At 37.2% G+C, this 27,508-nt stretch overlaps 1 protein-coding gene across 1 annotated transcript in view; it reads left to right on the top strand.

Moving 5' to 3' along the window:
- The window catches only part of hydin (HYDIN axonemal central pair apparatus protein), a gene marked incomplete in the record, with an annotated part of 105,325 nt that overhangs the window by 42,467 nt on the left and 35,350 nt on the right, over nucleotides 1–27,508 (top strand). The window contains 24 exon segments of the mRNA XM_036152103.1: nucleotides 515–607; nucleotides 2,873–3,093; nucleotides 8,718–8,850; nucleotides 10,677–10,886; nucleotides 12,027–12,263; nucleotides 12,346–12,520; nucleotides 12,727–12,857; nucleotides 15,294–15,421; nucleotides 16,941–17,077; nucleotides 17,315–17,442; nucleotides 17,578–17,691; nucleotides 17,959–18,039; nucleotides 18,209–18,313; nucleotides 18,412–18,651; nucleotides 19,920–20,037; nucleotides 20,117–20,242; nucleotides 20,341–20,511; nucleotides 20,610–20,783; nucleotides 20,876–21,042; nucleotides 21,170–21,244; nucleotides 22,538–22,721; nucleotides 22,822–22,963; nucleotides 26,263–26,416; nucleotides 26,684–26,848. Of these exon segments, the coding sequence (XP_036007996.1) occupies nucleotides 515–607; nucleotides 2,873–3,093; nucleotides 8,718–8,850; nucleotides 10,677–10,886; nucleotides 12,027–12,263; nucleotides 12,346–12,520; nucleotides 12,727–12,857; nucleotides 15,294–15,421; nucleotides 16,941–17,077; nucleotides 17,315–17,442; nucleotides 17,578–17,691; nucleotides 17,959–18,039; nucleotides 18,209–18,313; nucleotides 18,412–18,651; nucleotides 19,920–20,037; nucleotides 20,117–20,242; nucleotides 20,341–20,511; nucleotides 20,610–20,783; nucleotides 20,876–21,042; nucleotides 21,170–21,244; nucleotides 22,538–22,721; nucleotides 22,822–22,963; nucleotides 26,263–26,416; nucleotides 26,684–26,848 (3,609 nt within the window).

Below are 27,508 nucleotides of genomic sequence, written 5' to 3'. Positions count from 1 at the left end.
GTAGTCTAGTTTACTGTCATAAAATTTGATGAGGTACATTTTGTTTTGGTTTGGTCAGGGGTCATAATCTGTAAAATCCCAGAAGATTCACCAGAACCACAGTCAATGGAAATGGTGTAACATGAATAATACAAAAATACAATAATGTTTGAGTAATGAACATTTTAACAATCTATAATGCCATAATTTAGTACGAACACCTAACCTAGAGTACTGATAAAATCATATGAAAAGTACGTTGGTAGAAAATTGTTTGTTTATAAGTGGGAAATGTGATTAGGAAGGAAGGAAATGGTAAGAGTTGAAAATGACAAGGGAATGTCAGTTGGTAGGACCCTTTTGGTCAATGACTTGGTGGTTAGGTCTTTTTTTTGTTTTTTGCCTAATTCTCTCAACACTGCATATGCTTTCTGAAAAAGCAGGCTTAATATTTTTCAGTTTTTCAAACCTGTTGAATGTTTTATTTTTTACTATTGTATTTTGTATAAAAACAAATTGTCTTTTTTTTCTCCAGTTCTATGTTTTAGAGAACAACAGGCAGTTTGAGTTCTGGGTTTGCTTTGATCCATCTTTCTGTAAGGACTTTGCACCACGTATTTTGGATGAGGTAAGTCTGACGGTGGTTGAATGCTTTGCAGTGAAATAGCTTCAAGAACGTAAATGCAGCTTGTTTTATTACTATTTTTGTCACACTTAATCCTTTTAGTATCTTAAACAACCTGGCCTTATGTAAAAAACAATCCTCACAAGCCCTTGTCAAATCATCAATTAAACCGAATAAAATAATGTTTTTTGTAAAAATGGAACACATTTTACGAGTCTCAGCTGTCCTGCCACACCTGACTGGCAGCATTTAGTATATTTTAAAAGAAACACATCTGGCCCTGATCTAAAGAAATCCAAAAACAAATGAGAAACACTTTCCAGGAGTTGCCGTTCTAAAAACAGTTACTCCAAGAGAGCTAGTTGAACATCTAAAGCACTGTTTCTGTTGAGCTCAGTTCTCATGATTCAGATAAAACTGACATTCATGGGAGAGTTTCAAAGTAAAAGCCACAGATGAAAAAAGTACATAAAGGCTATTTTCACATTGCCCAAAAACATTAACACAGCATTTCAGGAAAAAAACATCGTAGTGGCCAAACTTGGTGGTTCTAGTGTGATGGTCTCTGTTGCTCTGTTGCTTAAGGACCAAGAGGATTTTCTGTAATTGATGAAGCTTTGAATTCTGCTCTTTAACCAAAAAGCCTATAGGAGAAAGTCAAGTGTGCCACCTTAAGCAGAAGCACTTTTTGGTAATGCTGCAAGAAAATTATATATATATATATATATATATATATATATATATATATATATATATATATATATATATATATATATATATATATATATATTAGGGCTGGGCAACGATTAAAATATTTAATCGCGATTAATCGCATAATTTGCCTGATTAATCATGATTAATCGCATTGTATTTACAAACTCCAAGAATGAATTCAAAAGTAGTGTAAAGAACACTTTTATTTTAATGTTCTGCTGCCATATGAACAAAAGTGTTGTAACATTTGTAGCACTTATCAGTAACACATATTTAGTGTAAAGCTTAACTTGAACATGTAAAACAAAAAATAGCAATAATAATAAATTAAAGCTTATTGCCACTGACAGGGAATTCTCTTTATGGGGATAAAATCTACCAAAAACAGGCAATTTCTGAGGTAACCGCAGGGAGCAGCATTACCATTTTATGTTCAATACCAAAGTTTAACTTGGCAGTGGTTCCAACTAACTTGTTTCTGTCATATTCGATGCTGGAAGAACTTTAAACTGAACTGCTTGCTAACTCGATATGCTTGCGTTGCTTGCGTTTATTTGACGTTAACACGCGGTTTTTTGTTGTTGCTTTCTCGCGTGCATATAGTGAATGGCAGGGAAAAAACAGGCAAAAACACATGGATACTTTGAAGCGAGAAGCGACTTCACCGACGGCGTTTAAGCAGACCCCCCCCCCCCCCCCCCACTCCCCACAAAACTTGTTACGACCGACAACTCACCGCCTCGCCTAAGCAAATTCCTGCGGGAAACACCGCCTTCCGCATGTCGGCTGTTTTTTTCCGGGCCAGCACCTTTCTTCCTCTTTGAATCCGAGGGTTAGGGTTATTGGCGCATTATCGCCACCTACTGTTCTGATTCAAACCCCTACACCGCAGCAACAGACCTTCACAAAATAAAAGCATGTGAGCAACATGCGTTAACCCGCGTTAAAGTAAATATCGCCATTAATAGTCTAATGAATTAACGCGAAATTAACGCGTTAACTTGCCCAGCCCTAATATATATATATATATATATATATATATATATCTATATATATATACATATATATATATATATATATACATATATATATATGTATATATATATATATATATATATATATATATATATATATATATATGTATATATGTTAATATTTTTGCCGCGTTTTATACAGGTTTTTTATTTTCTTGAAGTGTCCTAGTTGCCAGTAGCAACCTCAGTCTCAGTGAGTCATCAGACTAAATAAAATGTTCCTTTTTTGTTTCAGTTAAGAATCTTTGAATATGAGTCTGCTTTTAGCTTGGACCGTCTTGAAATGTTGCCTAACTTTGACTTCAGGTTTTGGCATTAAGTTTCTTTCATGAATACCTCAGTTAATCATACTCCTCTGGTGCATTCTGGGACTTGTAGTTCTGCTGGTTTCTGTAATGACTTTGACAGTTACTTGAAAAAACGTTCTCCTTGTGTTCTTAAAAGTTTAAGAGTTACTGTGTTGAAAATATAAATCCTTTAGTACTAAAATAACTAAATATTTCTCTTCCTTGCCTTACAGACACTTAAAATAAATTGCTTGGAACACCCACAGCAAGATACTGTGAATTTGCATGCTGAGGTCCACTTTCCGAATCTTCAGTTTTCTTCAACCACACTGGATTTTGGTTGTGTGCAAAACTGCACGGAGACAAAGAAAACGATAACAATCACCAATTGCTCTCCGCTGCCTTTGTCCTACCGCTGGGCTTTTCTAGAGGACCAAAAACTCACTCAATTAAGGTATGTTTTCAATGAAAAAATGCATATTAAACAAAACTGAGGTCTGTCGCACTCTCCACTCTTCAACTATGTACTGTCTACTGCTACTAAATGTTGCCATCAGAGGTGATAAGTAGTGTAGAGTTGCAAAGTTTACAGCTATGTACAGTTTGAATGAAATGTTTGCAGTAAATGCATCCATCATATGGTTTTCTCAAGCATTCACTTTATTATTTCATAGAGTAACTAGACACAGATTTACAAACTATTCAAACAAGATGACTAAGCTTGATATTTGCTCCTTATTCTCTTTATGCCATGAGTCAGAGGAAGCCTACAAGGTACTGATGTGCTAGAAATTAAAATAACAGTACAAATACTGCTGCTTAACATTCCTACAGGTTCAAAATGCAGCAAATGCAGGAAACATTTATGTTTCAAATAAGTGTTTAATGTTATAGTACCTGCAAAAGTATTGAAACTGGTTGAACCTTTTCACATTTTGCAATGATAAACCATTTTATAGTTTATTGAGATTTTTAGGTAATAGACCAACATCATTATGAAGACATGGGAACAAACCAAACAGGTCAGGGATAACGCTGAGGAAAAGTTTGAAGCAGGTTTGCGAAATGAATATGGCATAATCATTATTCAAAGAAGTAGCCATAAGGCCCATGGTAACAGCTGAAGTGGATCTGCTGATAGAGTTAGCCATGCACAACATAAACTTAACCTTTATGGAAGAAAGGTTATTTAGAAAGCAAAAAGGAGTCACTTCTGCAGTTTACACCAGTTTACACCTATATTCAACATATAATCCTATGATTTTTATGATAATGGCTCACAGATAATGGAAACCCAAAATTCAGTATCTCAGAATGTTAAAATACTCCATAAGATTTTGGATAAATTACTGCATCAGTGCAGTGTGGCTTGGAGGCGATCAGGCTGTGGCTCAGCTAAGGTGTAATGGAAGCCGGGGTTGATGGCGTCCTTCAGGTAATCTGTATCGTTGACTCTGTTGTCTCTCATCCTACTCTTGACAATACCATAGATTCTCTCCGTGGCTCAGATCAGCAGGTATGCTGGCCAATCCAGCATAGCCCCATGGTCATAGAACCAGCTTTCGCTGCCTTTTGCAGAATGGGCAGGTGCTAAGTGTTGCTGTAAGATAAATCAGCATTCTATAAAATATTTCAGCAAAAGAAAGCATTAAGTGCACTGAATTTCCCGGTAGATGGCAGTCTTTGTGACATGCTCACATAACAGCAGTGTGCGTGGACGTTTGTATCCAGTTAGCTTCGGTGTTAGCCGTATAATGGAATTGCCCCTTTATTGCTACCTTTAATTTGAAATACTGAATCATGAAGCATGAGCAGAGTGACTGATCAATGGCGTTAGTCACAGGATGTTTGTGTCAAAGAAAACAGGGCTAATTTAAAAAAAAAAAAAAAAACTTTGTGTTGTGCAAAGCCTTTTCCATTCTTAAATTTGAATGTGCAATTCTTAAACTGTGGCTGGGGGGCCACACAGAATTAATTATTATTATTCTGAGGGCCGCACTTTGGAAACCCCTGATTTAGAGGCTCAAGAAACCTTTGCAGGTGTTTTGAGTTAATTAGACGATTACGGCTGACACCATGAGTTTCAAATATTTAACACTTTAACAATATTCTAATATTCTGAGATCCTATTTTATTAAATTATTTGTAAACCATAATAATAAAAAATACAATAAATGAAGGCTTTAAATACTTTACTCCATGTGTAATAAATCTTTAACACAAGTTACACTTTTTGAAATGACTCAAAAGAATAATGAGCTTTTTCACAGTATCCACATTTTTTTAGCTGTACCAGTAGCTCTCATTTTTATTGCTATAACTGTGATATACAAATAGAAGTTAAAGGTCACTTTCTCTGCAAGATCTACTTGATTTTAGAACCAAAAAATCTGTCAGTCGGTTACTGAAAAGATGAGATTCAGGTCTGAGAGCAGAATGGATGTGTCATGCATTAAAACTGCCCACTGGGATGCTTCGGTACAGCGCTATACATTTAACCCTCTGAACTGAATTGAGCCAAAGCCATTATAAATTCTCTGGGGAAGACACATTTACTGATGGTGTGCTTTATAAACTTTACAGTCTGCCTCTTTCAGGCCTCTGCTTTGGATCTTTTGGAATGAACTGTGAATACTGTAGTAGTCTGTTTGTGGCCTTGAACCAAATAACTAATAGCTCTGCAAGATTTATCACCCTCAATCAGCTTTTTCCCCTCAGCCTCTTCCATCTATTGGTATTCTTTATTTTCTCCTCTTCCTTTCTTCTCCTCTCAGGGCTTTACATTGCTTATTTGTCTTTTTTTCTTTGCCCCCACCCGTGCTCCCTCTGCCCTGCCTCTGCATCTCTTTAATACTTTAAACTCATCCAATCCCTCTTCTCTTTCTCCACCCTTTTCCTCTCTTAATAACCATCCTCACAGGTCATCATGCTAATTAAATGTAGACCTCGCCCCTGTAAAGTCTCTTTCTCTCACACGAAACCTGCGTTATCTTGTCATGTTCAGCTAATTACATTGCTATCAGTAATTACACCACAGTCCTCTGAGATGGGATTGTCTGTAAAGCAAACTCTTTTATCCTATCAAGAGATAAACGCAGTGTGCAGTAGGACATATAGATCCTGCAGTGTGTCCATCTGGAACAACTCCAGCAAGACAGAAAGTAGAAGGTCTAAGATTATTTTTTTTTATCCATTTTTAATGCAATCCAGGTTCATAATTGCATAGATATTTCATTACCGTGTAAACAAAAGTAACACAAGGGAACACCATATCAATGCCAGGGTGTTGGGAGTAACTCTTAATCTCTTGCGTTACATTTATATTCTATCTTATTGTATTGTCATCGTGTTGGCAAAACAAAAGAAAAAGAATCATGTTGATCAGGGGTCTCCAACTACAGCCGTCGAAAGCTACTATCCTGCTTGTTTTAGATGCATCCCCGCTCTAGCACACCTGAATCAAATGAATGGCCCTTTACCAGGCCTTCGCCAAACTTGATGCCATGCTGAACAGGTAATTCAATCACTTGTTTCAGCTGGTTCAGATCAGGGGTGTATCTAAAGCTACGTTGTTAATAGCTGTAGGGCTTTCTTCTTACCTGACTTGGTCTTGCTATGATGCGGTCTTAATATTGTCGGCTCCCATTGCCCAGCAGCTTTCTAATATTAACAAGGAGAGATTGTATCTGTGTTTTTAACACACCTGATTTAAATTAATATATCTCTACCAGGCCTCTGCAAACCTAAATGACACGCTGATGAGGGAATTCAGCCATTGGATTCTGATGTGTTGGGGAAGGGATGCATCTTAAAGTTGCAGGAAAATAGCTGCAAAGAACTGGACTTGGGTACTCGTGATGTAGACAATAGCCTTTGTATAGTTGTTTAATTTTTGACTAGGAAGATACATTAAAATGTATCTACACATCCTTTTAATTTTTAGAAATTTTACTCTGGACTTATTGGCTTTTTCTCTTTTTCAAATACCCAAATGCAATTTATAATCATTGTACCTCTCTTCTTCACTCTTAATAATGTGAAATGGCAAAGTAATCAGCCGATTCTGGTAACCAGACAATTTATCAGGATACTTGCATGCTTTCAAGAGATTTCAAGAGATATTTCAGAAAACATCGATAAAAATCAATTGTTTGTGCAATTATTGATATGGGCTGAATCCTATTTCTTTATTACGCTTTAATTAGAAGTGTTACTTCTCCAGGTATTCGAATCAAAACTTTGACATCAGTAATGAATTTAAAGTATTAATAGTTTTAGGAACTTAATCATTCACGGTCAGTATTGTTTTATCCTTTGAAAGGAAGTAGGGAAACTTTTTCTAAATGTATTGGTGTAATACAATGAAACATAGTACGCATATTCTTCAAAATGCAGATTTGCACCTGTAAAAAAAATGGAAAAGTCAGGACAGGCTTGTTGGAAGTTGGCTTCAAAGTCGGGGTGTTGCCCCTAAAAATGCCCGGTCACCCCAATGCTTAAGACTGGTTCTTGGAACATCTAATAAAAGTTGATCTGATGATCTCAGGGATATGTCATCTTGAGAAAGACTTAATAATTCAGATAAATTAGATGGGGCCAGGCTGTAAAGTCTGGAAGGCTTCAGGTTTTGTTGTCTTTTTATATTTCTTTGGTGTATTTTTGTATTCTTATATGTCTCCTATTGTTGTTTACTTAGTTTTTGCAGTGTTGCTATTTAATACACTTATTATTTTCCAATTGTCCTATTGCTGTTGCAACAATGCAAATTTTCTCTTCCAGTCTGAGTACTATAATAAACAGACTTATTATTTTGGACGTTTAGGGATTAAAGATGATAAAAGTAATTAAAAGCTCATTAAACTCTGAAACAAATGAGTTCATAAACAAATGAAATTTGAAATGATTTTTGTTTTGCCAGCTGTGAACTTACTTTCCATTGTTCATTTTCTCTCTCTCAAACACACCCACGTTAATTGAAAACAGGTTGTCGACAGCAGTGTAATCTTTTAATGTGATTACCTTTTTCTTTGTTTGGTAAATGTAAACAGACAAATATATAGCAGATGAGAGAAGGCTGTCTCTGTTTTAAGCTTAGTTCTTGCAGAGTCATCATGTGCTGTCTCGCCATCTGTTTCTCTGTCCACAACTGTGAATTTTAAATTCTTTTCAAGATAAAGTGATTTTTTATTTTACACAGGGTCCCAATTGTTTTTACTGAGCTCTCTTTAAACAGGGTCCCAATTGTTTTTACTGAGCTCTCTTTAAACTATTACCAAGCCACAATGTGCCTTACTTTTCTCTAATATGTGATCGTCAAGGCCAGAAAGAGGCTGAAACAACATCATCAGTGTGATCATGCAACAGAGCCCCCTGCTGGTGGTTTTCCTTTTTTACCCAGCATGAGCTGACAGCAGTGCTGCCAGTCTTTGACACTCTTGTAACAATGTGTGCGCTCTTTTACATGTATGCACACTTAACACTTATGTGCATGCATGCACACACTCTTAACAGCAGTAAGGAAACCACTCTTCAGTGATTTGATATATAGCTTTTCCTGACGAGCTTTAAGAAGGTTTCAGTTGCTGCATCTCTTTCATTCTCATCCATGTTTATTCAGCACTTCACTGCAATCTATCCTGACCTGTTTCCTGCTGCCTTCCTATTAAAATTCCTCTTAATTATAGAACACTCTGTTTAATTAACTTGATGGATGCATCCAGTGTGATCCCACGGGGAAGGAGAGACGAGAGTGCTAAAAGAAAATGAGGGTCTGAGTTCTTCGGGATGTGGGGGCTTAGTATTTTCTCCTTCACTTGAGTATTGCATTATCTGTGAATGATGAACTGGGTATACAACGCACGCTTACAGGTTCTTCCCCGCAGCATATTGCGATATGAATGTGTTGCAGTTTCTTAATTACAATTTTTGTCTGGTCTGTTTTCAGTATGTTAGATGTCATTCTTCCAGGATGAAGATCCTTAAAAATTGTCTTTCTTTACATCCCCATTTTCCAATTTTCTAGGGAGAAAAATAATTATTCAGCTAAATGGATGTTTTAATATCCTTTTGCCTCCGCAGAGAGACAGAAACTATAAAGATGAAGCCAGATCAGTATCCAGAGATTCAGGCTGAAGCTTCTTTATTCGATGACTGCCCCGGGCGTAAAGCAGATGATCAGAGCAGCACACAGTGCCAAGTGCATGTGGAAGAGGTAAATGTGGACAAGTAAACAGTTTAGGGTTTTCCAAGAAACTATCAGCAGCTAATGTTGATACTGCTGAATAAATACACGTCTTAGAAAATTATAATAACTTATATGAAGAATATATTTAAATATTTATAGATTATGTTTGTTTATATAAGCAACAATTATTTTACTAATACATGAACTGTTCAAGCTTTTGCCCATATTTATTATTACCCCTGGAATGTTTTGACATTTGGTCACACAACAACAAATGTAAATGTATTTTATATTAAAAAAAATAATCCTACACATAGATCCTACTAGTGCAGAATTGTGAAGTGGAAGATAAAGGATACAGTGTTTTAAAAAATATCTTAAAAATGTTAATCAGAAGTGATGTCCTGGCCAGCGATTTTGTCTACAACTTCCAATTTCTTTTTAAAGATTTTTCAATAATAACTAAAACAGTTTTTTTGATATTCTGGATAATTGCCTTTACCATAAGCTATGTATGGTCAAATTAAACAAGAATATCATCGAAACACCCCAAAGTTCCAGTTATGTCTCTCTGTGTATCAGTGAAAATCTACAAATATGTGAGCATTCACCATGGTATAGGACAGATGGATTGAGTGGGTAAAAAAGAAGTGCCGGTACTCCCCTTCTTTTGTGGGGGGGGAATCATAGGTATAGTAAACGTAATAACAACTTGTTTTAAATAGAAATGTTTAAAGCATGTGATTATATATAACCAATATGAAAATATTTGCTCAACAAAAGCATGAACATCTCTCCAGTCTCCACTCCATGAGCCTAATATCTAGTTGAGAGGTGAAAAAAGGTAACTAAGCTACAGGTGATACTAGTCATGAGTTAAATGGAAAAAAAAAAGGTTCACTGAGGGGTGAAATTTAGAAGTGCCAATACACAGTACCAGCACTTTTCAGGTATGTACCGGCCCACTTAAAGCACTGGTTATACATAAAACCCAACTTAGGAGAATCACAGTTAGTTTAAAAGAAATACAGTAGCTCATTTTTTTTTCTATTTAATTTTTTTTTCCAGATAAACTTGATATTTGAGATGAAAAGCTCTGATTAGCTGCTGATTGTGAAATTATTTATTTTAAACAAAATTTTTAGTCTAAGACCCCTGTCATCATTAAGTACTCATATTAGAACAAGAGGCAACATCACACCGCATGTGGGAGAGAGTAGTCTTGCTTACACAGCCCTGCAGTTTAACTGGATTTCACTTCTATTTCAAATAACGACATATGGGTTGAAGAATTTTCTTTGTCTTCAATCACGTAACTTAACTTTCTTATTAAACCTAATATAATTACATCAAGTACATGATGCTGCATAATGGGTTTACACATCAGAAAAATGTCAATGTTGCTAACTAACGCATTTAAAGGATAGAAAATAAGAAAAATGATTTGTCAGTATTTGATGTCCAGATCACTAGTCAGTGATAATAAGTAAAAAATTGGCTGACAGAGACTTCTGAACGCTTCATTAGTGGATCGCTCTTAAAAATGCTCAAATATCACTGTTCGTTTTAACACAGTTTTACAAAGATGTTGTGTGAGAATATATTTATATAGAGATTTTAATACCCGTTTAGCCCAGTTGTTTCACACTGAAGATGAGAGATGATGCTCCTGATCAAATCAAAATAACTCAGAGAAACCTCCTAGATTCTAATGTCGGATGAAAACGGTCATACTTCTTCGAATCAGCCAGCATGCATGTTATTACAGGTCTGAACAGAATATTGCCTGAGCTCACCTATCATGAAACCATGTTGCACTAATTCCCTCCTGTTTCTATATTTGGTGTAAATAGGTTTTTGATATCTTACCGATGTATGGTGCTTTGCAACCTCAAGACCAGCAGCTCGTCACTTTCTCTTTCTTCGGTCATGAAAACGTCTGCACAGAGGTGGTGGCTCAGTGCTCTGTTGAAGATGGACCAACATATGACGTCCAACTCAGAGGAGAAGCTTCAGCAATCTCCTACAGTCTTGAATCCACTCATCTTGACTTTGGCTCTCAGGTATGTACAATTGATTTGTGGAGTTTAAATTTTTTGTTTTCTGACAGTTCTGAGCTCACACATAGAGAGAGGTTCTGAAGCACTCTTGTGAGCTGTACATTTCTTAAAAGTTGTCATTTAAACTCCGCTACACTCTGCTACATTCTCTTACTGCTCTCTAATTTTCCATTATTAGCTATTATTTCAACTTTCAAATTTATGTTGTAACACCTTCCTGTGGGGGCATCGGCTGAGCTACTGCGGCCAATAAGTTCATGTTCTCCTTCTATAGATGATATAGTGGGTCCTGTCTTTCAGTGTTTAATCCTGTTTCTATCCTAGACATGACTACTGGCTGAGATTACACTGTAACTAATTATATGTGTGCTCGTTCATTCCCTAGAGTTGAAAACTGGCTTAGTGCTTATCTGCTTAGGTGTGGTTTTCTCCAACATAAAACCCCTAAAGAAACTAGTACTGCCATTACCGTTTTACTTTGAAGGCATTTCTAGATCCCTGCTTCTGTGTTCTTTTTGTGTTTCTGCTCTGTCTTCTGAAAGCCCCCAGTCAGTTGTAGCAGACGGCCGGTCACACCGAGCGTGGTTCCGCTGGAGGTTTCTTCCTGTTAAACGGGAGTTTTCCTCTCCACTGTCACCACATGCCTGCTCGGTATGAGGGATTGCTGCAAAGTCAACAACACAATGCAGGTGGTTGTCTACTGTTGCTTCATGCTCATCCAGGAGGAGTGAATGCTGCAAGTCACTGACTCGATGCAATCTGGGATTCCTCAGATAGAAAACTTTTTAAACAATTAGTATAATAAACTGAATTTACTTGCATTGTTTGAGAATGAGGATCAACTGGAATGTATGTACAGTAGTTGACTTTAAATCTGTCCATATGATTCTATTGAATTGACTTTGTAAAGTGCTTTGAGACATGTGTTGTGAAATGGCACCACATAAATAAACAAAATTTAATTGTTTTTGATCTAATTCCTTTAATTTCCTTTGTTCTCAGGAACCACAAGCCCATTTTTTCTCTGTGTTTAACATTCTATATAAAAGTAGATGAAGTAGTTTACCTGTTTAATGTCACAGGGCTGTTGCACATGATCATTTGGCCGATCCGTTTTCTTAATTCCCTTTCTGTTTGTTTCAGCTTTTCCAATGCGTTGGTGAAGTTGAAATGTGTGTTAGGAATACTGGGAAAGTGGGCTTTGAGTTCAGCATCATAAACCTACCAAGTGGAGAGGGGGACGAAGGGGTTGATAAAGGGGAAGGAGCACTGATTGTGGCAGTTAATGAGGACAGAAGTACACAGCAACTCAAAGGAAACAGTGAACAACCGGAGACACTGAAGATCAGACCTGGGTGGCCCATCGTCATTCCAGCTGTGGTGAGTCCATCATAAACAATAACCTGTGTAGATTTTTGATGGTGGGATTTTTTTTAGTTTAACATCGTGTCTGTATTGCTAGGGTTACATTGATGCTGGTTGTGAGGAGCACCTTCGTGTACTTTACCTGCCTGGCATCCCTGAAGAGTTTGAGAAGCAGTTTCAGCTACAAGTGGCTTTCTTACCACCACAGAAGATCATTTTGACCGGGGTGGGAGTGTTCCCAAGAATACAACTGAATTTACCACGAAACTTGTGTATGTTAAAACCTGCTCTCAGATACATATTTTCTCAAAGGAAAAACATCACATGGCTCATGACAGTATAGTTATTTATATCCCTCTCCCACTGGTGGTCCTTTAACTTTATACCTCATTTATCCATTTATACTCAAATCTTTGCACTGATAGACATATTATTATCTCAAATAATCACTGGGAGTAACTTTGTGGTTCTCTTGCAGCAGAGGAATGCTACAGAGACGTGGTGCAGCAGGCCCAAGCAGCTGTGAAAGCACAGCAAGCCAGACAGGAGCCTGAAGATGGGATCACAGTTGGTGGGGGGGTTAAAGAACAGGCTGACTGTGCGCCAACGGTCAGTAAATACAACATGGATTTAAAATAGTCTTATTAAGTTAAATATATAAAATTTGTTATGCAAACAACGGCTTAAATGTATTAGGCCAAAATCATTTTAATATGCTTGCAGAAAATGGACTATGCAGTGGCAATCTTGCCTTGCAGCAAGAAGGTCCTAGGTTCAAATCCCCAGCTTGGGTTACATGGAGTTCACATGTTCTCCCTGTGAATGTATGGGTTCCTCCCATAGTCCAAAAACATGACTTTGAGGTTAATTGGTCTGTAGTTGGTCCTTATAGTTGTGAACATGAGCATGGTTGTTTGTCCTCTGTGTAGCCCTGTGATAGACTGGCGACCTGTCCAGGTATACCACACCTCTCGCCCAATGATCAATAAACAGGTATAGATAACGGGTGGGGGTAACAGAAGCATGCAGTTTCTGATAAAAACCTACTGTATGTCCTTTTATGTAGTTCAGATGAAAAATTCCAACTTGAACACATTTCTCTTTTCTGAAACGTAAAAAAAACTTTTGTAATTGAATGTGGTTGAAAATAGAAAAAATGTGAATTTTTTTTGATTCAGAGAGTAAGAAAGCTAAATAAATGAAATGAATAATTCAGCAAGACAGCAAAGTTAGATTCATCAAGGAAATCTGTCCAAAAAGATTCTGTCCGATCAGTCTAACCTCAAGTAAATAACTGGGTTAATTTGTTTTTTTAAAGCACATTTAAATACAACTCATCCTGCGTAAAAAATTGTCCTATTTGAAACTTTTTTTAAAAAAAGCAAGTAAAACTAGAAGGAGAACATTCACAAAGTAACAGCACATACAACTGACACGTGAAAAACAAAAAACAACATTTGAAATTTAGTACGCTGGAAACGGCAACATAAAGATCTAAGATTTGAGCCAACACATGAACACAGTTCTGGAAGAAGCACCTTTAATATCAAAGTAGCAGCTGATTATATAGACTTTAGACAGCAACTGCAAAGACTGGAGATCTGAGAGATCTCAGGGAGAAAATATTTCAAACACAGATTCTGCCTATTTAGGGCCTTCAATGTGCTCATTTTTTTAGGTTTATATACAGTCTAGATAAGCAGTATCCTCCATCCTGCTGCACACTCAGTCCTTACCTGCATTTGCACTGTCACATAAGGTCGTTGATATTTTTACTTCTATCGAGACAGGTAATCTCATGGAGACTGGTGGTTCCATTAAGAAGAGAGACCTGTAACATGGACGTAAGACATCAGTTACATGAGATGGCAACACAATCATCATAAAACATTATCTTGGCAGTTAAAAGGGAACAGAGTTATAAACAAAACTTAAAAACAAGAACAGCCTTGGAATGAAAAAAAAATGTTTTTACCTATTTTTCCCCAAAAATTGCATACATTATCCCAGATAGATCAAACAGGACAATTTTCTTTTTGTCTTCTGCTATTAGATTTTAATAGAGGAAGCCATTTTTTCTAATTTCTGTTAAACCTATGGAGACACCGAAAGAAATAAAGTCCTTAAAGTGTAGACTGTGACTGTACTGTCTTTTTGGTGATATTGTAGAATACAAACTGGAAGGCAGCAGGCAGAGGATGGATTTGTTAATGACAAATCCATCCTCGTGTAGAATGGTAAATGAACTGAAGTTATATAGAGCTTTTCTAGTCATATTGACCACTAAAAATAGCTTTACACTATAGTATAGCCACATTTACCCAATCGTACTCACTAACATGCTCACATTCATACACCGATATGCAGAGCTGTAGGTTACTTGGGATTATGTGCCTTGCCCAGGGACATTGACATGTGACGGGTAGCTTTCCGCCATGGTCAGGGCATGGCCAAAATAAAAAAATCTGAACAGTCTTTATTGGCAAGAAACACAAGTGTTATAATTGATTACTTTGTGTAGCTTTACAAGTGCTAGATGGAGACAAACTGTCAAATAAAAAGTCAGAATAATCTGCTTTTCCTCTCAGTTCAGGGACCTTCAGGCCTCTTCAGAACATGATGTTCTCCTTCCTAATATTACAGCCCACAAAATGCATGACCTGAGATCTGGCAGATAGGTGGTCACGTGATGTCATGAAGCCTAACCACACAGCGAGGCTGATTTGTGATAGACGCAGCAACACATGCATGTATATTTATTATTGGGCGGGATAAACAAGACAGATGCAAGTGGAGGCTCAATGAAGGAGGCAGTTCATGGGTGAATCCAATGTGACACAATCTGTTGCTTTCTAGAGGACCAACTCTATAAAAGAAGTGGTACCACTATTTTGTATTTATTTATTTACACATGAAACAAAGATTAAACACATTAGTTACTGTCCACAGAGAGAAAATCGCAATCAGCGCAATTGGAATTTGCCGTTGTGTTTATTTATTGCTTTATGTTGCTCTGGTGTTTTCCTTTTCACCTGCTTTCTGTAGTATGAAGAGTTGATCCACCTGGAAGTTGAGAGGCTGCTGGTGAAAGATAATGCCCTCCGTGTGGCTGATAGGCTGCTGGAGCTTAGGGACTCACATAGTCCTTTATCACAGTGGCAGAGACTGAGCAAGTAAGTTCAAACAAAAAATCTCTGGTTTTACAGATGATCTTGACCTGGAATTTGACTTAAATTGTTTACTTTTGTTTGTGATTTTACACCTAGCAATAGTTACAGGAGACAATTAAAATAAATTGACGGAAATATTTGATGATTTGTTTTATTTATAGTGATTCCAAAAAAACTAAAAAAACAAAACAAAGCAACTGGACTTGTTTTTCGTAGTTGAAGACGTTATTTATAGTGTCTTATGAAAATAGTGTTTTTCTTTGATTGTGTCGCAGGACAGCCACATTGCCATGTTATTGGTTTTTATTGTGACTGATAAACACTAAGTTGTACATGATCATTGAGTGAGAAGTTAATATGTGTTTTATTTTTTTTAATTTTAATAAATAAATTTCTAAAAAGTGTGGTGTGCATTTGCATTCAGCTCCCTGATTCAGGACTTTGAAGAGCTATCTTTCTCATCGGTTACAGCTTCTTTGTTTTTTTAGTCCAACCATGCCCTGCAATTAAGGCATGACAGGGAGGGTGCAAGTAAAGCCTTGCCCTTTTTTGTCAAGAAAATACACGTGTTTCAGTTAATAAGATCTATGAGGACACTAAATCTTGCTAAATGGGACAACAGCACCATCTGCTGTTTGGTCTGTACCTGCAGTCAGTGTTATTACAATAGCAAGGGATTCTCAGTAATTCTCAGAGCAACTGCTAAGCTCTGAATTTCTGTGTACGAAAAAAAATTATTCCCTGAAAGAGTTGTCATGCACCTGCCTGTTTGAGAATTTGGCACCAAGCTACTTCTAATAGCTACGGTCATCGTGTGACATAGTTTTTGGCACTGTTGCTAAGTCCACTTATTATAAGCGACTTTGAGCTTGTTTTTTCTAAAGTTGCTTGTAAATTCCATGAGTGCAGTTTTTTGGGCTGTTTTGTGAATGTGGCGTTGCTTATTTCGGCTCTAAAATAAGCAACTATAAACATTAGTTATAAAGAGACCTGTTTGCACTGCTGCACTACAGACACTGTGAACCAGATGAAATATCACTCCACCTCTCCGCGTACACACATACTCCCTGAGAGGGAGAGCATGACAAAGACACCGGATAATAATAGCGGCATCGATATAGACTCTCGGTTCTCCTGGTTATTACTTCTTTTTCTTTTCTTGGTTACTTTCTCTTCCCTCTCGCTGGGCATGGAATATCGATACTCCTCTATTTCAACAGAAAACAACAAATAGAATGATCTACGGTCGTCTTTGCTTGTTTTCTACTCCTCTTCCATTGGGAGCACTACCACCTATGTATTTATAAACTGCTAATTCTAAGACAGAAAAAATGCTTTCATTTTTGATTCGATTGTTATTAAACTTTGGCAGAATATGCATTTATGAAAGTAATGCCTGATTTTTGCTAATACAAAGTCCAATTAGTTACACACTGCCCCTTTAAAACCAAAGGTATAGAACCTAGGGCAGAAACAAATCTTAGTTGTTACCAAAGTTTTATAAGCATTTTTCTCTTCCCAGGTTCAAACTGCCAGAGTACGTGCTGGATTTTGGCCTAGTGATTCCAGGCAAAGTCTTCAGTCAGACAGTGAACGTCATTAATAACGGCCCAATACCCGTGTCCTTCTATGCCCACTGCAAACATCTAACAGGCACAGGTGAAACAAGCCCAGCTGTAATCTGTCTTCTTTCTTTATAACTTATATTTAAATATTTTTTTTAGCTTTTGGTTTTTTGCATCGTGGAGCCTTGTGAGAGATCCCGGGCTTATTTTATTTTCGGTCAAAAAGTACTTATACTTGAAAAATACCTTCTTACTTACAAAACATTTGAGAACAGAAATGGATGCTAAAATAAATTAAGGTTTAAATTAATTTTGATGTTGTCTTTCACAGGTTTTACAGCAGAATTTGATAGCGTGAAGAATCTACCTTGTGGTGAAATCCAGACTTTTACAATTAAATTTGATTATTACTCTTCCAATGGAGAGACGGGGCAGACGAGCGTCATCCTGCCAATACAGGTGCTTACAAACATGTTACTACATGCTCATAAAATCCCAGTTTTTCATTATTTATTAGAATTTTTTTTTTCTGTCTACCGATTCTGTCACCCGTTAACAGGTTACTAACTTAAGATGTTTTGGTTTGTTTTAAAGCTCACAGATGGTCCTGTGGTGCAGGTTCAGCTCTGTGCAGTCATTACCATGCCGACAATCACTGTCTCACAAGACACGCTGCAGTTTGACACAGTGCAGTGTGGCATGTGTCAGGTAAAACAATATTAATTCTGCCACTGATCACTTTTGGCATCTAGAAAGGAACAGTTTATGATGACATACAGTATTCATACATAATACTTAATTCATACACTCTCAGACGCATGAGCCTTGGCTGCCAATATGTTTAACTGATATTAATCCCCAGCGGGTTTAGCATGAGGGCCAGGCTTTACCTCAAAAAAAAAAAAAATATTGTTATAAGTGGACCTCACACTATATTTAAACTTGCTAATCATTTTTGGTGATGTTTTTGCACAGATTCGGATGATACAGCTGCAAAACTGTGAATCTGTGCCTTGTCAGTGGAGCATGGCTGAAGAGGTGAAATCTCTCAAAAAGGTGTGACTGTTTTATTTCATCTAGTGTTTTTATTGTTTTACATCTTCCTACTAAAATTATGAAAATGTGGTTTAGTGTTTGAAATAATGAGCTGTTTTTTTTCCAGCATGACAGAACTGATAAGGTTGATAAGTTCTTGCCTCTTTGTGAACGGCAAATATTCTTACAGGAGCATCGGCCGACTCCTACGGTATTTCAGATGATTCCCTGCTCTGGGGAGCTGTTGCCTGGGGAACGTGTGAACGTCCTCATCAAGTTCAGTCCTGTCGAAGGGGTGACGTTCTTTTTTTGTATTGACCCAAAGCTCCACTTGCTTAAACAACTGTAACAGGATTCAAATAGTGATGATGAAAAACCTGTTCTGTTTTCCAGTGCTCATACAGGAGACGCCTGGTGGTCCATGTTTCAGACAGCACCCAGCAGGTCTTCATTACAGCTCAGGGTCAGGCTGAAGACGCGCAGCTCGAGTTCTGCCCATCTGTCCTGGAGCTTGGGCCCTGTCTTCCTTTTAGCTCAGAGTCTAAGGCTGAGGTCACGGTGAAAAACCTCTCGTCTTTCCCCATCGAGTTTTACTCCCTGGAGTTTGACACACAGTACCTCAAGGAAGAAGAGGTAGCTATGTTTTAAAATTTGGAGATAATGTCTCAGATGTGTTGGTTGATAAAATGTTATTTAATGATTAAAAGTTCTTTGCACATCTGCTCAACCTGTCAGAATATAATCAGAAATGCCATCAATTGTATGATATACAACTCTGTACTGCAGAAAAATAACCACATATCATGATGCTGCCACCCTGTACAGTTGAGATGGTTGTTTCACATTTAGAAGCGATTTTTCCTTTCAGCCAAACGTTGCAGTTTTAGTTTCATCAGACCACATTACGTCTTGTCCCTTAGTGCATTTGCAAACATTAATTTGGGTTTTTGGTGCAATAGATTCTTCTTTGCTGAATGGCCTTTTAGCAGATATTGTTGCAGGAGTTATTTCACTGTGTAGAATGTAAGCCTAATTAAGCTAAAACAGAATAATGTCCATTCTGATTTAGTCATAGACTGCCAAAAAAGTATTTTTATTCAGTGAATGTTAATGTCTTGCTTTAATAATTTAGGTTAGCATCCTGTACATAATTGAAATCAATACATTAAAGGAGTTTTAAAGAAGCACAGAGATGGGTTATAAAACAATAAAAAATAGAAAACAATATGTGTTTCACACTCTACTGTTTTACAGTCTCATGTCTACATCAGCATTTGATTCTGAGCTTGTTTAGGACAGGAGAAAAGTCTTGAGTTTTTTTTAATTTATATGTGGCCTTCCCCATTTTTATACATTCAGATTTTGAAAACCAAGAAACGCGGAGAGGACAGCAGGGTGGTTAGAGAAGAAAACAACCTTTAATTAAAAAAAGAGATAACTGATTATGACAAAAATGTTTAATGATTAAAAATCTAATGACAAGATTTGTAAATGGATAAAACTAGAGTGGATGCACAATAATGTCGTCAGCAATTATACGAAGGGCTCCACTAATTATTGAGAACAATGTAGATAATTTTCAAAATGCCATTTTTAAAAATTAAAATAGTAATCATAACTATTTTTTTTACTCTGTTTCAATATCTTTTGAGAGATGCCTGTCTCATTTGCCATTCTAATACTTCTTGATTTATTAGAAGCAAATTATATATCTGATTTTACCAGGGATATGCATAATGCTGGGCTTATATGCCAAAAAACTAATTGGAACTAAATTATACTCCAATAAGAAACAAAGGAACTACTAAAAATTAAACATGGCAAACTAATACTGAAAACCATTTTTGTCCTTTATACCCATTATTTGTTTAGGTGCTTTTCCTTTTTTTCTTTCCTTTCAGATCCTGCGGCTCATAGAGGAATATGATGAGAACAACATACTGCTGCTTCCCCCAAGGGTCCCTGGAGAGGGTCTTCCTCTGGAGCTGCAGGAATATTGCCCTCAGCTACAAGATGATGGTAACGTCACTAAAACATTAATCCCTACCAAGTTATACAGCCACACATCTTTGTGTTGTACCTTTTTGGTCGTCAACAGAGCTGAATGTAGGCAAGGTGGGAACTAATTCAAACAAAGATGGCACAGTAAAACACGAGGAGAAACCAAAACTAAATGATGGCCGAGATGAGACGAGCTGCTTTAGTGTGAAACAAAGCGAATTTTGTAAGTATTTTATAGCAGCAGCAGAATGGCTGTACAACACAGCTCAACAAAAAGGATGTCCTATTCACTATAAAGTTATTATTGTTCTCTGCATTTAGTTCTTTCAAAGTTGGCCAGAGAGGGAATTAACGGGAGTCTAGGACAGTCAGAGATGACCCCTGTCTCCAGAGCAATCGCCCGCTACATGGAATTGGACCTTTCACCAGAGGGACTGACAACACAGAACCACAAAGGAATTGCTATCATTGTGTATGGGGCGCCTCATACAGGTAAAATGCTGAACTTCTTCTGTTCTGTCAATGTAAAACTGATTTAACTATAAACAGTAGCAAATTGTTAACTTTTCCTTTACCCCACATTGTTTCAGATCAAAGCAGCATGGCAGCAGCTCTGGCATGTTACTATGAGGCAGCGTGCTTGAGTATTGATGCTGTGGTCACAGAGGCGATTCAAAATGGAACGTCTCCAGCTAGCCTGTCAGCAAGAAAACTTTATGATGCTGCAGCTGCTGATTATGAAGAAAAAAAGGCTGCAGAAGCTGGTAAGCCTACTATGCCATGCATTAAGCAGTTAATATAGAAAGCTTAAGTCACCTCATCACTAAAATAAGAAATCCTTTGACTTTTTTTCCAGCCAAGGCCACTGAAGAAAAACTTAAAGCAAACCCTGAAGCACCTCATGAAAGCTCAGATCCTGATTTAATTCCCTCTTTCCTTGATACTGTGGATGTTCCTGCAGAGCAGAGCGAGACCTCTCCAGCTCACCAAAAGTCAGGAAATACACCAAAAGATATATGTGTGGTACATATACTCAGATTTGTCTATTTGTGTCCTTCGTGTAACACTTATTCATGATACTGCGGATTCTTTGAGACGTGTTAAATCATACAAAATACAAATGTTGATAATTGTTTGAATTTGATTGCAGGGAGAAAACGTGCTGCAATTAAGTTTTTTCCCACCTGAACAGCTGCTTATTGAAATCCTTGTAGAACGATTTCAGGTACAGTAAACCGTATTGAGCAATACTCCCAAGGACCTTATAAATAGGACTATGAATATTTCAGACAACACAAAAAGTAAATTAAAACATAATTTAAATTGCACAATCGAACAGTTACTGGTTGGGAAATGCAGAGACACTGACTGAAATCTGAGTCCACCTGATAATTCAGCTGCTTATACTTTTATATTTTAGCAGCAATAAACCTTCAATGGTGTGGTCTGTTTGACTTTGTTGTGGATAAATTTCAGTCCACTCTTTACAACGTTGTTTGAGTTCTTTTAGGTTTGCCGAAGTGTTTCTGAACAACTATTTTAGGGTCTCACAGCAGTATTTCTGTTCCAACACATTTAAGTTTTTCTTTTTCAGTCATTCTGTTGTTGATATCCCGCTTTGTTTGGAACTATTGTCACATTGGCAACTCAGTTATGGCCAGACCTAAGGTCTCAGACTGGTGCTATTCCTCTTCCCAATGACATTCAGCTCATTTTGGGGGTTCCCAAAGCATTCCCAGGCCAGTCAGGATATATAGTTGCTCCAGCAAGTTTTGGGGTTTTCCCCAGTGTCTCATCCCAGTGGGACATGCTGGGAAAACATCCAAATGAGGCGCCCAGGGAGCATCCTGATCAAATGCCCAAAACACCCCAAGTGGCCCCTTTCAATGCAAAGGAGCTGCTCTACTTTGAGTTTTCCCCGGATGACAGAGCTTCTCACCCTATCTCTAAGGCTGAGCCTGGCCACTCACCAGAGGAAGTTCTTTTGGGCCGCTTTTATCCTCGATCTCATTCTTTCGATCATGTTCCATACCTCATGACCGTAGGTCAGGGTCAGAATGTGGACGGACTGGTAAATTGAGAGCTTTGCTTTTTGGCTCGGCTCTTTCTCCACCACACAGACTGGAGCTGCGCCCGCATAACTGTGGATGAAGCCCCAAACCAATTATCCATCTCCTGTTCGCTCCTTCCATCACCCATAAACAAGAAACCAAGGCGAAGAAATTCCTGTGGAAGCAATATGGATGGATTTAGATTTTCTCCCAATGCTTCTGGATGTTCTGTTGTTGGTAATTAAGTGCACATAAATTTAAGGTGGTATTTATCTGAGGCAGTATTCTACCAGAAATTTTGTCTTTTGCCTCAAATTTTATAGTTAAGATTTCCAAATTTGCCTGTTATCTTGATTGTATTTGCTTATCTTCAAAAGAAGGTCAATGTTAACATGTATTGTCTTTAGTTTTCTCTATATGCTTTGACATTCCTATTCCTCGTGATCCTATCATTTCTCTATTAACAGTTAAACGACTGTCACCGTGGAATAGTTATCAACAGTCTAGAGTCTATTTACACCCAGTGTGTACCAAGCACACTTCAAGTTGTGCTTAAGGCCTTCAATAACCGCAAGCACATCTATGTGGTCAACTTATTTGACACCTACGACGCCTTGAAGAAACGCGAAAGACAGCAGAGTGAAGCTGAGGGTAAATAATTTACGAGGTTCCACATATGTATATTTCTATAACCAAAGTTGTCGTGTATGCGGTTGAGGACATGAATTGTTTAATTGTACTCGTCCTGCAGAAGCGTTGCGAAATCAGATGGCTGAGAAGGAGGAGAGGTGGCTGTGGGAACTGGATCAGGAGACGTTTGATGCTTTGCCTGATGGCAATAAGGAGAGTATTATCCAGCGGCACTTGGAGGCAGTTCGTCATAAGAAGCAGAGGTAATCATGTGACACGTATAAAATGTTTTTTTTTCCTTTTGAGCTTTTGTCCCTTAACTTATTAAATGCTCTGTATCTTATTATCTGCATGCCAATATGCGGGCAAATATTTAAAATCTATTTTCTTCTGGGGACCTTCTTCTAGCTTGTCTAAACATTATTTACAAAAGCCAGATTATACCAAGCAATTACTGATCTGGTACATTTGCCAGAGATAGCGAAGAGTGTTATTTTTTCTTTTCCATTTTAAAAAGCATTTCTACAGATTAGTTTTCAGATGGTTTTGTGTGTCAGTATCTGTAGCCTCACCAACAGGATTCATCAAATTGGGCTACAGAGGTTTTTTTTTAATTTGTAAATATTTGATGACTGTCAGACAAACTGCAGTTAATAATTTATTGCAGCATAACAACTCAGAGGAAATGAGCTATTACGCTACATTCCTAAGTAAATGCTAATTATAAGGTCTGTGGCTTTTGTAACCTGAAGTTGTCTTCGATACAACTGACATGAACAAACATTCAAATGAGTTCAATAATATCAAATATATCTGAAAGCTGATGAAGAACAGTTGATTTTATTATGATTTCATAATTTGGTCATTTATCTGAATCACACTCCAAAATTGAGTATCCAGCCCTTTTATGGATTAAGAACCAGATGTCACTCAAGTTAATTTGTGTGTAAAAGCAGATGAGCAAATACAATACAAATAACAAAATAGTATATCTAAAGACAGATTGGTCCATTTTTTTTATGAACTTATAAAATGAAGGGACTCTTGCATGGATGTGTCCATGGCAGGATCAGTAATGGGCACAAAGGTCCACTACTAGTTGGAGTGAGGGGAGCGACTCCTGGTTGGTGGCATCAACATTTAGCTATTTGGACCTTTTATTTTAAAGATACCCTCAAAATAAACCTCCAGATTTACTGACAGTTTTTGAGGATGTTTTACTTTAAGAAGCGGTAAAGGAAAAATTCTACATATTTAAAGAAGAGGTTTAGGGTGAATAAAAAGCATTGCACATCTCTGAACAGCGAGTGACTATTGTTGGACAAAAAGAGTGGCCACATTTGTTGCTGATATGGTCATTAAAATGTTGGTGTTAATTTGGACATTTTGATATGTTTATTTATATTCTTATATATATTCTTTATATTAAGCATTAAAAGTAAAGATTCTTAATTTAGTTGCATATTTAACTATGCACACTAAAAGTTGGCTAATAATGATGATGATGATGATTGTTCTACCTTCAGTAAAATGTGTTTCATAAAGAAGGGTAAAGGTTCATATTATTTTGTGATAAATCTTTATAATTCATTTATTGCAATTTATGTTAAAATAATGCTAAAAAATAATCATTCAGTCAGTGCTGATTTACCTTTATTATATTGTAAAAAGCTTAGTGCATGGTTCCAGTGCATTGTGGGTAGCGGAAGCTCAGTCTACAGCAAAGTTTTTTCGGAAAGCCTGTCTACTCACGCTCAAGTTCTTCCTGTTTCTTACATCTCACCCAAATCTCTGAAAGCAATGGCTTTTCACTTGCCCTTTTCAAGCTGCAATGTTATATTGTAACCTTTCTTAAGAAGACTGCGATAAAGGAGCAAGACGCTCGGATCCTGGCATGAAAACGAGTTTGGCTTGCTGTTCATCTACGTTAACATACACAGGATATCTAACACGTAGTGATAACAGTACGATGATGATGATGATAATACATTTTAATTAAAGGTGCCTTTCAAGTCGCTCAAGGTCACCAAACAAGAAAAAACGCAAGCACAATAACAGACAAGATCCGTGAAGTAAGGAGGGGTCAAAATATTGTGAGCTTTGAAAGTAAGGAGAAGAATCTTGAAATTGACGAAATGTATTATAGGTGACCAGTGAAAGTGTTAAAGGATAGGAGTGATGCCTTTTATGGAGGAGGTTCTAATGATGATCCGAGCAGCTGTGTTTTGGACAACGAAAGGAACACTTGAAAGAAGGGACACACAGTAAATTAATCAATAGGTGACAAGAGCATCGATGAGGATGGTTGTGCTGGTGGGTGTTAGAGACGGATAGAGATAGTTCATGTTTCCAAGATGGAAACATGCAGATCAAGTAATGTTGACATGAAACTCAAACGATTAAGTGCTATCGAGGATGACACCCACACTCTACCCTGACTGAGGAACCATCAACTGTAATTGTGAACCTTTAACATTTGGTTAAAGTGGACTTGTTGCCAACAAAGAGAAATTCGGTTTTCTTGGAGTTCAGCTTGGGGAAGTTTTGAATACACCATGATCACAGGAGCAGTTCGAAAATAAGGGTGTGGGGCTTAAGCTGGGTGTCATCTGAAGCAGAAAGTGATCACAAAATTTTCTGAAAATAAGAAAGTGGAAGGCGATAGATGATGAAAGCAGAGAACCAAGAACAGAGCCCTTAGGTAGACCTGAAGTGACTGGGGAAGATGGTGATTTTAATTTTTCAAGTTTAACAAATTGTTGACTATCAGAGAGAGATTTGAAGTCTGGATTCGGCAGCAATAACGAGGTCATTAGTCATTTTTACCAAAGCTGTTTCTGTGCTGTTAACTGAGCTGCAACTGCTTTACAAGTATTTTTTTTTATATGAAAGGTAGGTTAGAAATTGGCTAGAAATTATTTAAGTCATTACAATCAGCTGCATTGTTTTAAGGATATCTGTTATTGCAAAGATTTCTATGGATAATTGGTCAAACTAGTGTAGAGAGATAAGTGAATAATTTTAGTAAAGATAGACAAGGTTTAAGAAGGTGTGTGAGAACTGGGTCAAACTGACAGGTAGAAGACTAATTATAAGGATGAGGCTTTACATTTCTCAAAGCTGGAGAAAGGTATATCAGAGGTTTTATAATAGTAAACGGAAAGAAGAGCAGAGAAGGTGGATTACAAAGTTGTCCATTCCAGATGAATAGTTACAATTTTAAGCATTAAAATTAGCATACAAATATATTCTCCTAAGAGATATCATTTAGTTAAATACTCACATTTATTAATATTTTGCACGGATGTTTGACGTTGTTGTTCAACAATAAGAGAATCAAAACGACAAATAATGGGTATAAAGGACATCAAAACGACAACTTGCCTGGTAATCACATGGTGTTCAAGCTTTAGGCGTTCAGCTTCAACTCATGTTTGCTCCTAAAAGAAATTAATTTAAGATGGAGTTAAAATTTAGTCAAAGATGTAATTTATTCCACAACAACCTTAATCTGTGTAAACATAAGGTGTTTTTTTCCTCCATGGTTGCATCGTTCTATTAGGGAGGTTGAGCAGAAGGCAAAGGAGGAGGAAGAAAGGAGGCAATATGAGAATCAGAAGCTGAAAGAAAAAGAATCAAAGAAAAAAAGGAAAAAAGATGAAAAGTTGGAAACTTCGGAAGTCCCAAAGATGAAATCCTCGCTGGAACTAAAGCAGGTCTGTGTATGGATATTTTACCACTGCTACTCAGAAAATCGGATTCTTTTAAATACAAATTTGGGTAATATATAATCTTTAGGGTTTTCTTTAAATACAACTGAATCAAATAATAAAGTCCTTAGCAGAACTCTGTAAAATTTGGTTGCATGCTCACAAGGCAACGCATCAGAACGTTGCCAGATGTTGGTCCTCAAGGTTGACACCCTTGTTATAAAGTTTTCTTGATTAATAGTTTCTCCCATCAACAATTTTCCCCTTTTTCAGAACGTTGTGGATGAACTACAGTGTGAGTTTGAAAACTATGAGCAGAGTCAGGCTGTGGTGAACCAGGTCCTGCAGCAGTGGGACCGGGTCCAGGGCTTGCTCCTGGAGTCTCGTCCTACTGAGGAAAACATTCCAGGTTCAGATGATACCATGGCAGAGAAAAAAGTAAATATGATGATTGTAATTTTGTTTTTTATAATTTGATATGATAAACTAAGTTTTTGTCCATCTGTCATCCTTGGAGTTAAATTTTAGTTTTTACATTTTGGAATATTTGATACCATATGGAAATCCAACTGACAATGCAAACAAGAAAGTTATGCAATTATATTTCTTTAACTATTAAGTCTGAATAACTATGGCAAAACGTTTGTATTCCTAGACTGTATTCCCATTTTTACCATCCTTATTTTCCACCTTTTCTTTCTTTGATTTTTCCATTCTTTTTCTCTTTCCTTTTTTGCCTCCTTCATTCCTACCTTCCTTCCTTATTATGTTTGTTCCTTACTTCCTTTTTCTCTTTTTGTCCTTTCCTTGAGTTCTGGTATCCTTCCCTCCTTCCTCATGTTATGCATTTTTTTTCCCTTTGTTGTGTCTTTGGTTCTTTCCCTCATTTAATCGGTTCTTATTTCCCTCCTTGTGTCCTTCATTGCTGCCTCTTTTGTGTCCTTCCCTATGTGTTTCTTGTCCTTCCTTCCGTCTTTCCTTCCTTTCTTGTGTCCTTCTTACCTTCATCTGTTGTATCCTCTTTCTTTTTTCCTTCATAGTCACCTTTTGTTCTTCCAATTTATGTTTTATGCAGATTTCATATTTAAAACATGCTCA

The sequence above is a fragment of the Fundulus heteroclitus genome, chromosome 2 (assembly GCF_011125445.2).
Source record: "Fundulus heteroclitus isolate FHET01 chromosome 2, MU-UCD_Fhet_4.1, whole genome shotgun sequence".
In the NCBI taxonomy this organism is placed as follows: Eukaryota; Metazoa; Chordata; class Actinopteri; order Cyprinodontiformes; family Fundulidae; genus Fundulus; species Fundulus heteroclitus.
Note: the sequence above shows the minus strand (reverse complement) of the source record. Positions and strands in the feature narration are given on the sequence as shown.